Source organism: Elaeis guineensis, chromosome 11 (genome assembly GCF_000442705.2).
Source record: "Elaeis guineensis isolate ETL-2024a chromosome 11, EG11, whole genome shotgun sequence".
NCBI lineage: Eukaryota > Viridiplantae > Streptophyta > Magnoliopsida > Arecales > Arecaceae > Elaeis > Elaeis guineensis.
Genome location: NC_026003.2, coordinates 12,631,160 through 12,646,173, shown reverse-complemented (window position 1 = coordinate 12,646,173; position 15,014 = coordinate 12,631,160). Strand labels below are relative to the sequence as shown.

Here is a 15,014-nt window from a genome sequence, read left to right as displayed (position 1 = left end):
AAAGAACTTGTTATGGTTGTCTTTAGTAATTGACATATCATGGGAGTTCCGATGGTCTTTTAATTTCTCAGGAGAGCATAGTTTTGTTTGTCTTGGTAACTATAGATCTTTTCTAGAAAAAGGAATAAAAGAACTCAGTTAACTATTTGATTATTGGCATTGTTTTGCCTGTTATTTTATGCCCTCTGTACTGACTTCGGCTTTTGTTGATTACTGTTGAAGGAGTTCAATTCCGATGCTGATGCTCAAGCAAATCTAGCTGTTGATCTTCCTAGTAAGCAAGCAAAGTCTAACTATTGTTCAAACTTTTTGAGTCATTTGCAGCTGCATTACAATGTTGTCTGATTTTTCTGCAGTTGGCAAAGTTTGTGAAGAGCCTGGTGAACTTTTTGATCTTCCTGGTAAGGAACCAAAGGCTGTCTATGGTTTGAAATTTTTGAGTCGTGCAACTGCATTACGATGTCTGATTTTTCTGCAGTTGGCAAAGCCTGTGAAGAGCCTGACGAAGCTTCCTAATTCTGATTCTCGAGGCGGCTCTTTCCATTTTGGTGTGTTCTTTTTGGGACTAAACATCAAAGATGCTGAAGCCCGAGTATCTGCTTCACTGGTGGCACTGCCGAAAAAAGAACAGATTCGTCTGCATTCTTACCTCTATTTATGGGGAATAAATACAGGCTTATGTACAGCTGCTTCAACTGTTACCATTTGTTCTTTTTCTTAATCCTTTTCCTCCTAATGCCATTAACATCTTGTGCTAATTTCATGGCGAAGAAGGCAAAACAAATGCCCCGTAAGCTGGGAAGTAAAATGAATACAGTGGTTTAGCAAATATACATTATTTATTTATTAGAGGTTCTGTAATACTGAGTTAGCACTTTGAAGCAACATGATTTCTTCTAGTTGAAAACAGCAGTTCCAATGTCAGAGATGTATAATACTGGTAATCTGGTCTAACTATGTCGAGCTTTTTTTTTTTCCAATATTTTGTCATGTATTTTTATGTGGTTCACATAAAACTTGAGTGGAATTGATTTAGTTTGCCGATTTTTAGTCCTTAATAATATTTGGTGGCCTCCAAGTATTCATGTGTGAAGGATGCAAAGAGAGACTGGAAATGTATAATACTGAAGCTCTCGGGTGAGGAGCTGCAAAGCCACTGATAAACTTCGTCTGCAATATCACATTAAATGGACTCACACTTCTCTAAAAATTGTTGAGAGATTGTGGATGTACATATTGGAAGTTGTTAGCAGGGTGCTTGATAGTTTTTCTGTATGGATTAGTAACCAGTACTCTCCTGTGACCGTGACAATGACTCAAGATTTGCTGTCCTTGGCTGGTACGGTTTCTTGCAGCTTCATGAAAAAAATTGTCTTTTGGAATTATGAAGAGCTTCACATCCCCCGTTAAGCTATTACCATTCCATTTGACAGTGGTCGCATGCATTGTCTGCTTGTTGTCTACATGATGCCAAAAACTGGTGCAATTGCTCTGGAACTAGATGGTCGACGCTAGGCTTTGCGCAAAGTACGGTAGGCTTCTGCTGAAGTAATTTACTGCAAAAATCATTAGTTATAATCTTTAAAAATTATATCAATAATTATTCGTCATTTTCTTTCACTCTCCATTTCAGGTTTTTAGTAGCCGAACACAGTTGCCCAAATTCATGACGTTTCCACGGTTAACCATGGTCTGAATGTTAAGTGCAGTCCATTTCAAAGCAGGAGACAATATTTGGTGGTATCAATGTCAGCCTTTAGTTAAGTTTTTTTTTTTTTTGGTTATTAGAGGGGGCTCCGAAGGCCCAAAAGAGAGAAGGCAGGAAAGAAGCTAGGCTCTAGGGAAGCTGATGCGGCCACATCAGCCAACACCAGCGATCGAGCAATAGAGGGCAGCAAAGAAATAGAGGAAAAGGAGGCAGCCACATGGGATAAGGCAAGAGCATCCGTTGATTGATTTACTTCTGGGAAAGCATGTAAGATTTGCTTCTCGAAAAGCATGCGAGACCGAGATTTGAGGCGAAGCAAAGGGAGAATACCAGAGCATCAAAAGGAGGAGAGATTGTTGCGAATCCAAGTGATCACCGTTAGGGAGTCTCTTTGGAGCGACATACATGTGAATCCCATTTGGCACATAGCCGCCATTAATCCCTCCCAAGCCGCATGAGGTTCAGCCTTAGAAACCAAGGAAGCATGGGAGCAGCTCGAAGCCACTTGAAGGAGAGTACCGTAGTGGTTTTATGGCAATAAAACGGAACTCCTTTTTTGACTCTAACAATAATTTTTTTACTGATTCATACTTTTTGATGTATTTGTTAAAAATGACGATGCCTTGCAGCACTTTCTCTCAATGTTGACTCTATGATTATGATATCAAAATTTCTTCGCACATCCAACTTATTCAGAAACATCAAGTTATTGGTTGTGACAATTATGAGCATGACTATTATCTACACACTAGTAAAATTAAAAACAAAAATTTGGTTATATTCGTATGCCCCACTTGGAGAGCCTCAAATATCTGTATGTAGTTGGCTTTTTTTGAATATGGAATCAACTTCCCATACATAGAATCTTCTGACTGTTCAAATTTTAGAGTAGCTTTAAAATTAATTGATATATCAAAAATATTAGCAAATACCAAGGCATAATAAGAATCATCTCTATCAAACATATTTTTTGGTTACTTGATATTTGAAATTGCTTCAAAATTAGTCAGCTCTTCATGCTCATGGTTGGCTAAATCTCCACATGAAATATTTAAATCTTTGTTAGCTTCAACATAGGACCCTTTCATATGATTTGATTCCTTAAAATGAATCTTTATAATTGGATCAATTATAGCATCATCTGACCCTTCCTGAGCAATTTCAGAATCAACTGATTCTTAGAACATGATCTCTTTTGAACTTAATACAGTAATCATTTAATCAAGCTTCTCTTGCTCAAGATTTTTTTCTATACTTGATTCATCCTCAAACTGATCCACTTTGTCATGCTCTGAGTATTACGAAGTTGATCTAATTTCTAGTTGATCAAGCTCTCCTTATTTCAAATCTTCATCTTTAAATCAATTTTATTTTTTTTTAGATCTTTGAGAAAGTCTGGAACCAGAATCCGCTCTTCAAAAAATTTTTATTTATGATTTTTTATATTGCCAAAATTTGAGTAGACACCTGCAAGAATATTTTGTACTTTCTTTGACTCTTTTACATCCTGAATATAGAGAATTTTTTTTTTGTCAACTAAGATTTGAAAAATTCATATTACTATTTGAGATTTTAAATTCTACTTTCTTCTCGCAATCTCATTTGTTGGTAATTGTCTCTAACTCATCTAAAATATTTTATAAATTTTGATCTGTCAAATAAGATTTACAAGAGCCTTTCAATATGCATAACAGGTGTTGTTAAACAGTCTTATTGATATTGGTAAGATGAGGTATCTCATAACTAAATCCATTGATAGAGATAGTAATAGTGTCGGCTATGATGATTCACCATTTGAATCATCAAATAAGAATCCATACGTTTGCACCATTGCATAATGAGTTACTGAAAGCTCTTCAACTACGTTGAGCTATAAACACTAGAACCACTAACAATAAAGTCGCAACTCCGAAAAAAAACTATACTCCAGATAGATCTGATTGAAGCCACAAACTGCTTGACCACTTTTCAAGTTTATGGCTTTAACACCGTATAGAGTCACAAACACATGGGCTATCAATCTCAAGATCTTAGCTATGGTACTATAGAGAACGGCACACTATACAATGTAGATCGACCGTGTCGGTTCAAGATCTCAAACAAACATCAAATAAAAAAATATTTATAAAAAATCATAAGAAAATAAAAATTATAAAAAAATTAGAAGAGAAAAATAAAATTATTCAAAAGAGAATAAAGATTCAAATCTCACAAGGTATACAATATGAAACCTCACATGGCATACGAACACTATGTTTTTAATGCATGGGCTTGTGGGTGTACAACACAAAACCCCACCATTCTTTTGTGCTTGAGCTGCATTTTTCCCATGCTGTGAGCCTCTGATAAATCCTGCATATATAAGCCACCAATATATCATGTCAAGGAAATCTTTTTGCTAAACAATTGCTACTTCAACGACCTGCCATCAATCAACAAGAAGTGTAAGTTATCAAAAAAAAAAAAAAATCAACAAGGAGGGTACTGAGGCTGCACCGGAAATTACCTGCCATCTACGATACATCTAAAAAAAAAAAAAAGATCTGTAGGGAAAGAGCAACGCCAACACCTGCACCAAGATACGGGGAGTTGGTGGTGGCGGACAGAGAAGTGAGCACAGACAGCTTTGAGCATGGACTCCCCCCATGCAAGAAAAACACTATATGTGCTCACTCTCTTCTGTCAGCCTCCATTCCCACACACCACAACCCATCACAAAACTTTCTCTTAGCTCCAAGCATATGACTTGATCACAAATAGAGAGAGAGAGAGAGAGAGAGAGAGAGAGAGAGAGAGTTTGTGTGTGAAGAAAAGGTAAGGGCTGCAAGGATTATATAAGAGGATATAGGCAGTGTGTTGTTGCACCTCAATTGAATGGAATCAATAGGCAGCTACATCCATTGGTCTCTCCCATTTAAAATAACCATCTCCCATTTATTCCCATCCTTCTACATATACCACCTATCAATGCCAATAGTGAATTCTAAATCCCAAACTACTGCCCACCTCTCCCCTGACCAATCATCACCCATGCATTCATTCACCTAACCTACCTAATATATCATGGTATCATGCGAGGGAGAATGGTCTTGACAACGGCCTCCACTGCGTCATCTAGGTGTGATAATAGGATGCTTAGGAGATCATCCGTGCATGTATTGCTTTATATTGAGTATCGTGGCATTTTATATGTTGAATTATTTGGAGAGAGGAGACGGCAATGAAAAGAATTGGAGGAAGAAACTTTAAAAAGGGAAGGATCTCTAACTTATTCGGTGCTTCGATATACTGCGGCATAAAAGTGGACTAAAGGATATCTCCTTTACATTAAATAGTATTCGAGCAAGCAAAGAGGAAATTCTTTGGAAAAGATAACCATGAAAGAATAACCATAAGCGAGAAGAACATTACTTCTTACCTAATCATGATGCCTTTATTCTTCTTTTCTCCTTTTTTTTGTAGCTGCAACGTTGGACATATGGAAGAGAGAAAAAGTGCTGGTGGGAAATTTTTTGGGACAAGGGGAACATAGTTACTAGTTTGTGGAACAAAAATCATATGGCACTATGCGCTTTCTTTTTTTTTTTACATGTTAAAGAAAAAATCTAGAAGTCAAATATAGATATTAGATTTCTTCTACTAACAGTGTCCGTTAGTTTCATAACTGAAATAATGAAAAAAATAAAATAAAATGCATACCTAAAAGAGATCCTTCGTAACTGTCCATATCCTTTTTCTTCTTATCAAGTTTCTCCATCCATTATCTTCCTCATCAAGCTATTTCTTCCATTCATAAACTCTTCTTCTCTGGTTTCTTTCTCCTCTTCCAAAATCCATACATCATCTCTCCTATCCATGAGATCTTTCTTGAGTCTTTTTCTCCTCTTCTAAATTTCTCTTCTTTTCTAAGATCTTTACATTTAAAAATTCATGAAAACTATATATCGTTTTACCTAAAAATTTATATTAGGATATTGGATGGTATATTATTTTACCTAGAGATGTGAATTGAGATGTTAGATGAATATTTTTCTAAATATATATCAACTGACTATATACATGTATTGGTGGATATTAAGTTTGATAATTATATATCAATTTATCTATAGGTGTGTATTGGGTCATTATTATGTGTATCAAAAAAGCTTATAATATGTATCAATAAACCATCTAGTATATATACTATGTACTAGTGAATATTAAGTTCAATAAACTATGTATCAATTTAGCTGTATATGGGTATTGCAGTTAAGGGCTCATAGTTAACGTGAGGTATTGTCCGCTTTGGCCTACGGTCTGTAGGCTGTATAAGCTGTTTTGGACCTCTTGATTTTGTCCTTTAAAAGGTGTCTTACATGAAAAAGATGGTCTCCTCCTATATAAGTCAGAAGTCCTTTTGACTCCAACCAATATGAGACTAATGATATCCTTTCTTCTACACTACAACATAGCATCCCAAGTCAAGGAAGAATCTATGTACTCCACAGACCGTATCTATATACTCCTATAGAGTGGTGTTTAGGCGAAAGGAGCCCCATAGTCCATTGAGGGTGATGCCCTTCTTTTAGCGTCAATATGTTACTGCAAGGCTCCGGAGGTGAGGTCGGTGTTGAACTGAGCTGGAGATTTAAAGGTTGTGCCGATATGGATCATGAACAAAACTGACAAAAAAAGTCCTAAAATCATGGGATGCCCTCCGATTTAGGATCCTCCGATACTTAAGTCAGCCGGAGTCTTGATAATAGGTGATGAAAATAGAGAAGTAGAAAGCAAGAAATGAGAGTTTGAGAGTAGAGAGAAGTGAAGAGAACTCTGATTTTTCAGTGAAAAACTTAGTAGAGTTTTATCTTTGTAAATTCAGACTTACCTTTCGGAGGTAGCTGCCCACATGGCAAATAAACCGGAATACAACTGAAAGACAGTTACGATTGAGCTGGATGATAGCTATTAGATAATCGTTTGTAGATATGGTGGCACGTCGGTAATAGACTGATGTGAAATAGCTGACATCAGTAACTATCTAGACTGGGCGTTATGCCTTTGGTGTCAATAATCAAGTAGGCCAACAATTGAAGTAAGATGATGGAGATCGAAAACAAATCGAGGTGAGCATCAAGCTTGTAAGTAATTTTGGATTAAGCTGATTAGCAGATAATACTAAAGAGGCAAGTTGGTCTTGGGCTGATGTAATCTGAGAAAATATTTATCTCAGATAATAACCTGCTGCCACATATCCAAATAATAATGAGGTCGGATAATATACACCAACAAGATGAAAGCTAGGTATTGGGAGATCAATTCTCTTTATTTTATTTTATTTTTCTCAGGATCTTGACATGCCATTTGCTGTTTCTGTGTTGGCTTCTTGGTAAAAGGTGAAGCAATGAGAAACCTATTTTTATCTGTAATTTATTTTTGGCATCTAAAAGTAAATTAATCCTATCCTGGCTTAAAACTTTCAATACCTTCCAAGGGTACAACGAGCATGGTGTTTACAACTTCCTGCTGATAAAGCTCATATAATTTTTATCTAATAAAACAAAACTTTTGCTCAGATTTACACTCAAGTGGAGAGGTGAAACTTACATATAATTCTTACACCTTTTTAGAAAATTCCTAGCCAAGTTAGGAAAGGTTTATATATAAAAATCCAAAAAGAGATCCAAAAAAAAAAAGTTGAAGTCAGCCTATGCTTTTCTCATAATTTCAATCGTGCACACAAACTAGAACAAAAATCATATAAGAGGGCTTCATAGTTTGCCGTGTTTCTCTTAATACCAATATTAAAGAATAAGTCTAAGAGTCAAAGACTTTTTCTACTAATGAAATTATTAGTCCCATGATTAAGATATTCTCTTTCTTCCTCATTTTCAACATATATCTTTTAGCAATATATACTATATGACCATATGATATACACTAAATATATAATCAGGTGGTATGTACTATAAGTTTTTTTTATACATACCCAACAACGACCCAATACATATTGTTATGGTATAGAAGAAAGGACATCATTAGTCTCACATTAGTTGGAGTCAAGGAGGACTCTGGCTTATATAGGAGGGGACTATTCTTTTCACATGAGGTGCCTTTTAAGAGACAAAATTGTGAGACCCAAAACGGCCCATACAGCCCTCAAGCTATGGACCATAGGCCAAAACGGATAATATCTCACGTGCTGAATCATGAGCCATTGACTGCAATATTGGCGCTAGAGGAAGGGCATTTTAAAATTTTTTGATGAAAAATGGTGAACAGAAAAGCACCAAATCATTCCTCTACTTGCCTCATCTTCTCCTGAAGAGGCTCAGGGGGTCACCTAACCGCCAGTTGCTATTGATCCTTAGCAATTTAGTCTACTAGTTCAGCAAGTTCAAGCTCTCATGCTAAGGTACAACAGCTTCAGCATACTACTGAACAACAGCAATGAGAAGCAACTCCTCAAGTGGTTCAATTCCATCACTCCTAGCAACAAATTCCACAAAATCCTCCTTATAATCATGCTCTGGATCTCATAGATCAATCTTAGGGGGCAGAATCATCTGCTCTAAGTAGAAATATGAGTATTGAAGAAGGTCTTGGGCAAAAGATTCAAGATCTTAAAAAGAAACTGATGAAAATTCAGATTGAAAGCTCACAGGATGGAAGGGATTTCAGCCTTTGATCTCCCTTTTCTCAGCAGATTCTTGATGAACTGATTTCTTTTCAGTTCAAGATGCCTGCTATGGAGTCATTTGACGGCTCCACTGATCTTTTTGACCATCTGAAAGATTTTAGAGCCATTATGAGGCTGCAAGGGGCGTCTGATATTCTACTCTGTATCACCTTCCTAATCACCCTCAAAAAGTCTGCAAGAATTTGGTTCTCTGGCTTTCAACCAGGATCTATCTTTTCTTTTGAACAGTTAGCCAAGCTGTTCGTTACCTACTTTGGAAATAATAGAGTTTACCTAAAAAATACTAACAATTTTTTTACTACGAAGCAGTAGAAAGGTGAATCCCTACAAGATTATGCTGCACGCTTCAATGTAGCTATTCTAAAAGTCAAGAACTTCAATGAGTCTATTGCTATGGTAGCTCTAAAGTAAGGACTTAAAAGCAACCGTCTGATCTTCTTTCTCAACAAAAACTATCTAGATAACTATAAGCAAATGCTTGTCTGGGTACGGAAGTATGCTCAGACTGAAGAAGAAGAAAGCATACTTCGTCAGGCAAGAAAAGAAGAAGGTGGGAAAAAGCAACCTCAAAAAGAAGATCGTAGAAATCAACAAAAGAATACTGATTGACTTCGAAAAAATCTAAGGTTCGGAAGCCCACATCGGTGATTTGATTCTTATACTTCTTTATCTGCCTCTCAAGCTCAAATACTGATGGAGATCTAGGATCAAGAGTATCTTCACTGACCTAACCTTATGAGAGCCTCATCAGCAAAAAGAGATAAAAAGTAGTGTCACTACCATCGAGATCACAGCCATGACATTAAGGAGTATTATCAATTAAAAGTTGAAATTGAGACACAAATACACCAAGATCAACTTAGCAAACATATCAGAGATCGGGATAATCAAGCTACTGACCCATGGCTAATCAAGCCAGACAATGAAAATAACTTCAACAGACCTACAACTGGAGTTATCAACATAATTTCAAACTTTGGTGAAACTGAAGAGGCAGCTGGAGTGGCTGGGAGCTCTCCAAAATGTTAGTGCATAGACAATACTATTTTTTTCTGATAATGATGTCAAAAGAGTTCAAACTCCTCATAATGATGCTGTTGTCGTTTCCATGACAATAACAAAATATGATGTAAAAAGAATATTAATGGATAATGAAAGTTCTGCTGACGTATTGTTCTATGATATATTTCAAAAAATAAATTTGGCAGATCAGTTGAAGCAGGTCGGCACCCCTTTGATCGACTTTTCTGAGAATTTTGTAACAGTAGAAGGAGAAATTACTTTTCCAGTCACTGCAGGCACAGAACCCCAATAGTCAATAGTAAGACTTATCTTTTTAGTTGTTAAAGTGCCATCAGCTTACAATGCAATTCTTAGCTGACCTAGGCTCAATGCCTTCAAAACTGTAGTTTCCACCTATCACCTATTAGTTTGATTCCCTACTAAATATAGAGTCAGAGAAATATGAGGAGATCAAATGCTCGCTGAATAATGTTTCTTGATAGCAATAAAAATGAAGACGCCTGTGGAAGCCTCACCAATCAAAATACCCAATCAAAAAAATAAAGCTAACATTGAGAGAAACCAAGGAGAATCAACTGAGAAGCTTGTCATTGTTCCTTTGGGTGATGATCCAGAGAAAACAGTTCAGATCAGATCTTTACTAGAGCCCGACTTAAGGGAGAAACTGATATCTTTTCTTCAAAGAGATGTCGATGTCTTTGCTTGATCAACATCTGACATGCTTGGAATCTCAGCCAATGTTATCATGCACAAAGTCAATGTTGATCCAAAGAATAAACTAGTGCAACAAAAGAAAATAAGCTTTACTTCAGAAAAATAGAAAGCAATAGATGAGAAAGTTGATAAATTACTGAAGACCAAATTTATCAGAGAAGCACAGTACCTGAAGTGGATTGCAAATATTATCATGATAAAGAAAGCCAATGAAAAGTGGAGGATCTGAATTAATTACACCGACCTCAACAAAGCTTGTCTAAAAGATAGTTTTTCTGTTTCAAAGATTGATCAGCTTGTTGATGTAACTTCAGAACATAAATTATTGAGTTCCATGGATGCTTTTTCTGGATACAATCAGATCAGAATGGTGCCTAAGGATGAAGAAAATACAGCCTTTGTTATCGAGAGAGATTTATATTATTATAAAATGATGCCTTTTGGTCTTAAAAATATAGGTGCCACATATCAACGCCTGATGAATAAGATCTTTAAGCAATAAATTAACCATAATATGGAGATCTATGTTGATAATATGTTGGTGAAAAGCATTGAATTAGATCGGCACATTATCGATTTGGAGGAAGCCTTTGGTGAACTTCGTAAGTATCAAATAAAGTTCAACCCCAACAAATATACTTTTGGAGTGACTTTAATTTTTTTTTTTGATTTTCTTGTAACTCAAAGAGAAATCGAAGTCAATTCTGAAAAAATCTGAGCTCTACTCGAAATGAAGCATCCGAGCTCCATTAAAGAAGTTTAGCAGCTCACTGGGCGAGTGGCTTCTCTTAGCAGATTTATCTTCAGATCAACTAAAAAATATCTTTCTTCAAAATTCTCAGGCATATTAAAGACTTCATGTAGTCGGATGAATGCTAAACTACTTTCGATGACCTCAAGAAATATCTTAGATCTACTTCATTATTATCAAAGCCGGTAGAAGGTGAGGAGTTATTCATATATTTATCTATTTCAGCTAATGCTGTTAATTCAGTTTTGGTTCAAAGTGATGTAGGAACACAAAAATTAATTTATTACACAAGCAAACTACTTAGAGATGCTGAAACTCGATATTCTAAAATTGAGAAAATAATCTATGCTCTCATTATATCGGAAAGAAGGCTCCAATCTTATTTTCAAGCTCATTCTGTCATAGTTTTGACTGATCAACCTTTGAAGTCAGTTTTTCAGTGGCTTGATACTTCAGATCGGATTGCTAAATGGGCTATTGAATTCAGTGAGTTTGACATTCATTATCGCCCTTGGTGTTCATTAAAAACTCAATTGCTAGCTGATTTTATTATTGAATGTTCTATTTCTGATGAAGAACTAGTTTTGAAAAACTTAAAAAATGTTAATATGCATTCTTATTGGATATTACATATTGATGAAGCCTCTAATTTTGAAAGAAGTAGAGCTGGTCTAATTTTAGTAAGCCTAAAAGGCGTTGTCACTGAACATGTTCTGATATTCAATTTTGATACCTCAAATAACAGAGCAAAATATAAGGCATTGATTGTCAGACTTGAGATGGCTAAAGAACTCAATATTAAGAGGCTTAAAATCTTCACTGATTCTCAACTTATCCTCAACCAGATACGAGATCAATTTGAAGCTAAAGATTCCACTTTATCTCAATATTTACATAATGTGAAAGAATTGGCAAAAAGCTTCGAAGATCTAGAGTCATGCAGATATCCAGATCGAAAAATGCCCGAACTGATGCTCTGTCCCATTTAGCCACATCGAATTTTTTTGAGCTCAATTCAAATATTTTTATTGATATTCTTGAAAAGATCAATATTGAGGCCTTACTTGTTGCCTAAATTGATCATGAGCCAAGCTGGATTGATCCATTGATGGATTACCTCATCAAAGAGGTTTTGCTGACTAATCCAGTTGAACCAAGAAGAATCAAATGATAGGCCCTATGGTATGTCATTCTAGATAACCAATTGTATAAGAGGTCATATCCCTCTCTCCTGCTTCGGTGCTTAAGACCATCAGAAGTTGATTATGCTCTTCGAGAAGTTCATGAAGAAATATACGGCAATCCCTTGGGGAGCAGATCTTTGGCTTATAAAATAATCAGACAAAGTTACTTTTGGCCTACCATTCAAAAAGATTCTATCGATCTTATCAACAAGTGTGATCAGTATCAAAGGTATGCCAATATTCAATATCAGCCTACATCTGAGCTCATTTCTATTATAGCACCCTGGCCTTTTGCTATATAGAGAATGGATACTCTAGGACCTTTCCCAATGGCTATAGGATAGAGAAAATTCTTGGTGGTAGCCATTGATTATTTCACTAAGTGGGTATAAACTGAGCCCCTAGGATAAATCATTGAGAAAAAGATGAGGAATTTTATATGAAAATTGATTATCTGTCATTTCGGTTTGCGTCAAGTGATTATCACTAATAATGGGCAGCAATTTGATAATCAAAAGTTCAAAAAATTTTGTTCTGAGCCTCACTTTGATCACAGATTTACTTTGGTTGGACATCCACAGTCTAATGGAGAAGTCGAAGTTACTAACAAAATTATTCTTGAAGGTTTAAAAATAAAGCTCACTGAAGCTAAAGGACTCTGGACAGAAGAGCTTTACAATATTCTCTAGGCATATAGAACTACACCTCCGATACCAATTAGGGAAACACCTTTCAAACTTACTTTTGAAATAGAGGCAGTAATACCTATAAAGATCGGTCTACCTATGATCAGAACAAAAATTTTTCATATTAAAAGTAATTCAAATTGGTTAAGAAATGATTTTGATTTACTTAATGAAATCCAAGAGAAAGTTTTGATTTGCATGGCAGCTTATAAACAAAGAGTGGCCAAATATTATAACTTTTGAGTGAAACCCAAAATTTTCTATAAAGGTGATCTGGTTCTCTGACGAGCTGAAGTCTCAAAGCCAACGGAATAAGAAAAACTTGCTCCGAACTAAGAAGGACCATATCGGATTACCAAAGTAATTCATTCAGGGGCTTACCGAATTGAAAACCTAGATGGTATAAATATCTCAAGAGCATGAAATACTGAAAATCTCAGAATATACTATCAATAAAATTTTTTCAATAAAGCTTACAAATTTTGTCCCAATGGAGATAAAGTTCTAGCAAAAGTTTTATTAAAGAATCTTTCTTCATTCAAACTAGATCGATGAAAATTGATCAAACGAGGATGATTATAAGAAAAAAATCAAGGTGTCCAAACGAGATTGGAAAAAGCCACATTAAGGCCATAAGAATTTCGATCAAATCAGGACAATCCGATGTGAGACACCTTATCTTTGGATTGGACCTCACCAAAGAATATGAGGCATCCGATCTTCAGATTGGATCTCACCAAAGAATGTGAGACACCCGATCTCTAAATTAGACCTCACCAAAGAATGCGAGACATCCGATCTTTGGATTGTATCTCGTCAAAGAATGTGAGACACCTGATTTTCAGATTGGACTCATTAGATAATTTGGAATCTTCGATCTCCGGATCAGACCTTATTGAGAAATATGAAGAATTGAGCTAAATCCTATAGAAAGAGCACCTAGATCTATAACTGGATTTCTCTAATGATGACTACAGGAAGGCAACACAAATTACAAATCTACAAATGACAAAATTTGATCTACTGCATTGACTTCGATTAAAGGTATTTGTGAAATCTTTACATTAAATTATTAGAGATTGATTTATCTCCAATTACATGATCTGATTCAATTCAGTTCAATGATGAAGATTACTTCTTAAAGTTAATCATATTAGTTTATCTTATTTTTTTGAGCTGAGAATAGTCATTTGACCTATTTGATTAATCGATCTTAAATTATGTATACTTGTTATCATCTAATGGACGTCAGAAAATAAATAATGTGCATATTTCAAAATAAGTAAAACTCAGATCGAATTATCTAAGATTGAGAAGAAAAAATAAATATATTTAAAAAAGTTCTATTTCATTGATATAAAAAGAACAACTACAAAAGTCCACATCGAGCTGATATAAAAGTAAAAAATAAAAGAAAAATTGAATTCAGACTTTAGCCTGAGAATCTTTCGCTGGAGAAGCTGCTGGAGGAGCCGAACTGGACTCTTCCTTAACCTTTTCCTTTGAAGGAGCTTCGGTGATGATGACCTCAGCCACGCTAGCCAGGACTTTGATCGGAGGTATCTCAATGGAAGGTGTTAAAGGGAGTTGGGTGGTTGTAACTTCAGAGGTTATCTTAGCCACTGCTTCCATTGCTGCCTCTACAGTGATCTTGCTGAGATCAAAGTTGGAAAACTGCTTAATGATCAAGCATCGGCAGCTCTTAAAGCCATAGTCAAAGGCCCCCTCTAATGCTTCAGTCACCTCATCCTGGAAAGCTTCAAAGTGCTTATACTCCTTAATAAGATGGGATATCCGCTCTTGGTCCCTATCAAGCTGATATCGATATGCGATCAAGGCTTCATCCCACTTTTCAATGGTGTCTTCAGCCTCCTTCAGCTTACCCTCTAGCTCGAAGATCCTCTTGACATTCTTCTATAGTTGATCATCTTTTTCAATCAGCTGATTATCTTTTTCATTGAGCTAATGTTGGGTGTCCATCAATTGTTTATTTTTCACCTTTATTGTGCCCATCTTCTCCTAGAGCTGCTTCTTCAGCCCCTCTGCTATCTTCTTCTCCTTGATAGCCTTCTTCTCTGCTGCCTTCTTGGCCTCTTCAGTCACCTTCTTAGCCTCCTTCTTGGCCTTAAGACTTCCCTCCATGACTTTTTTATTCTTATAGAACCATGCCATGTGCTCATGCAACAACATAAAGTACATGGCAGACTGCAAAAATAATGGAAAGAAAAAAATAATTAGATCGGCAAATGCCAATGTGAAAAGAAAAGAG

The 15,014-nt window shown here is 35.9% G+C and overlaps 1 protein-coding gene across 6 annotated transcripts in view; it reads left to right on the top strand.

The window, feature by feature from the left end:
• The window catches only part of LOC105061209 (uncharacterized), a 36,087-nt gene extending 35,043 nt beyond the window's left edge, over window positions 1–1,044 (top strand). For 3 of the 6 annotated variants that reach the window (XM_029260738.2, XM_010945193.4, XM_010945187.4), the window contains 3 exons: window positions 223–274; window positions 357–401; window positions 479–1,044. In XM_029260738.2, the coding sequence (XP_029116571.1) occupies window positions 223–274; window positions 357–401; window positions 479–516 (135 nt within the window). In that variant the 3' untranslated portion in view covers window positions 517–1,044. The remainder of the gene's footprint in view (window positions 1–222; window positions 275–356; window positions 402–478) is intronic. The other 3 variants (XM_010945192.4, XM_010945190.4, XM_010945188.4) reach the window with 2 other exon arrangements.
• Window positions 1,045–15,014: the final 13,970 nt, after the last annotated feature.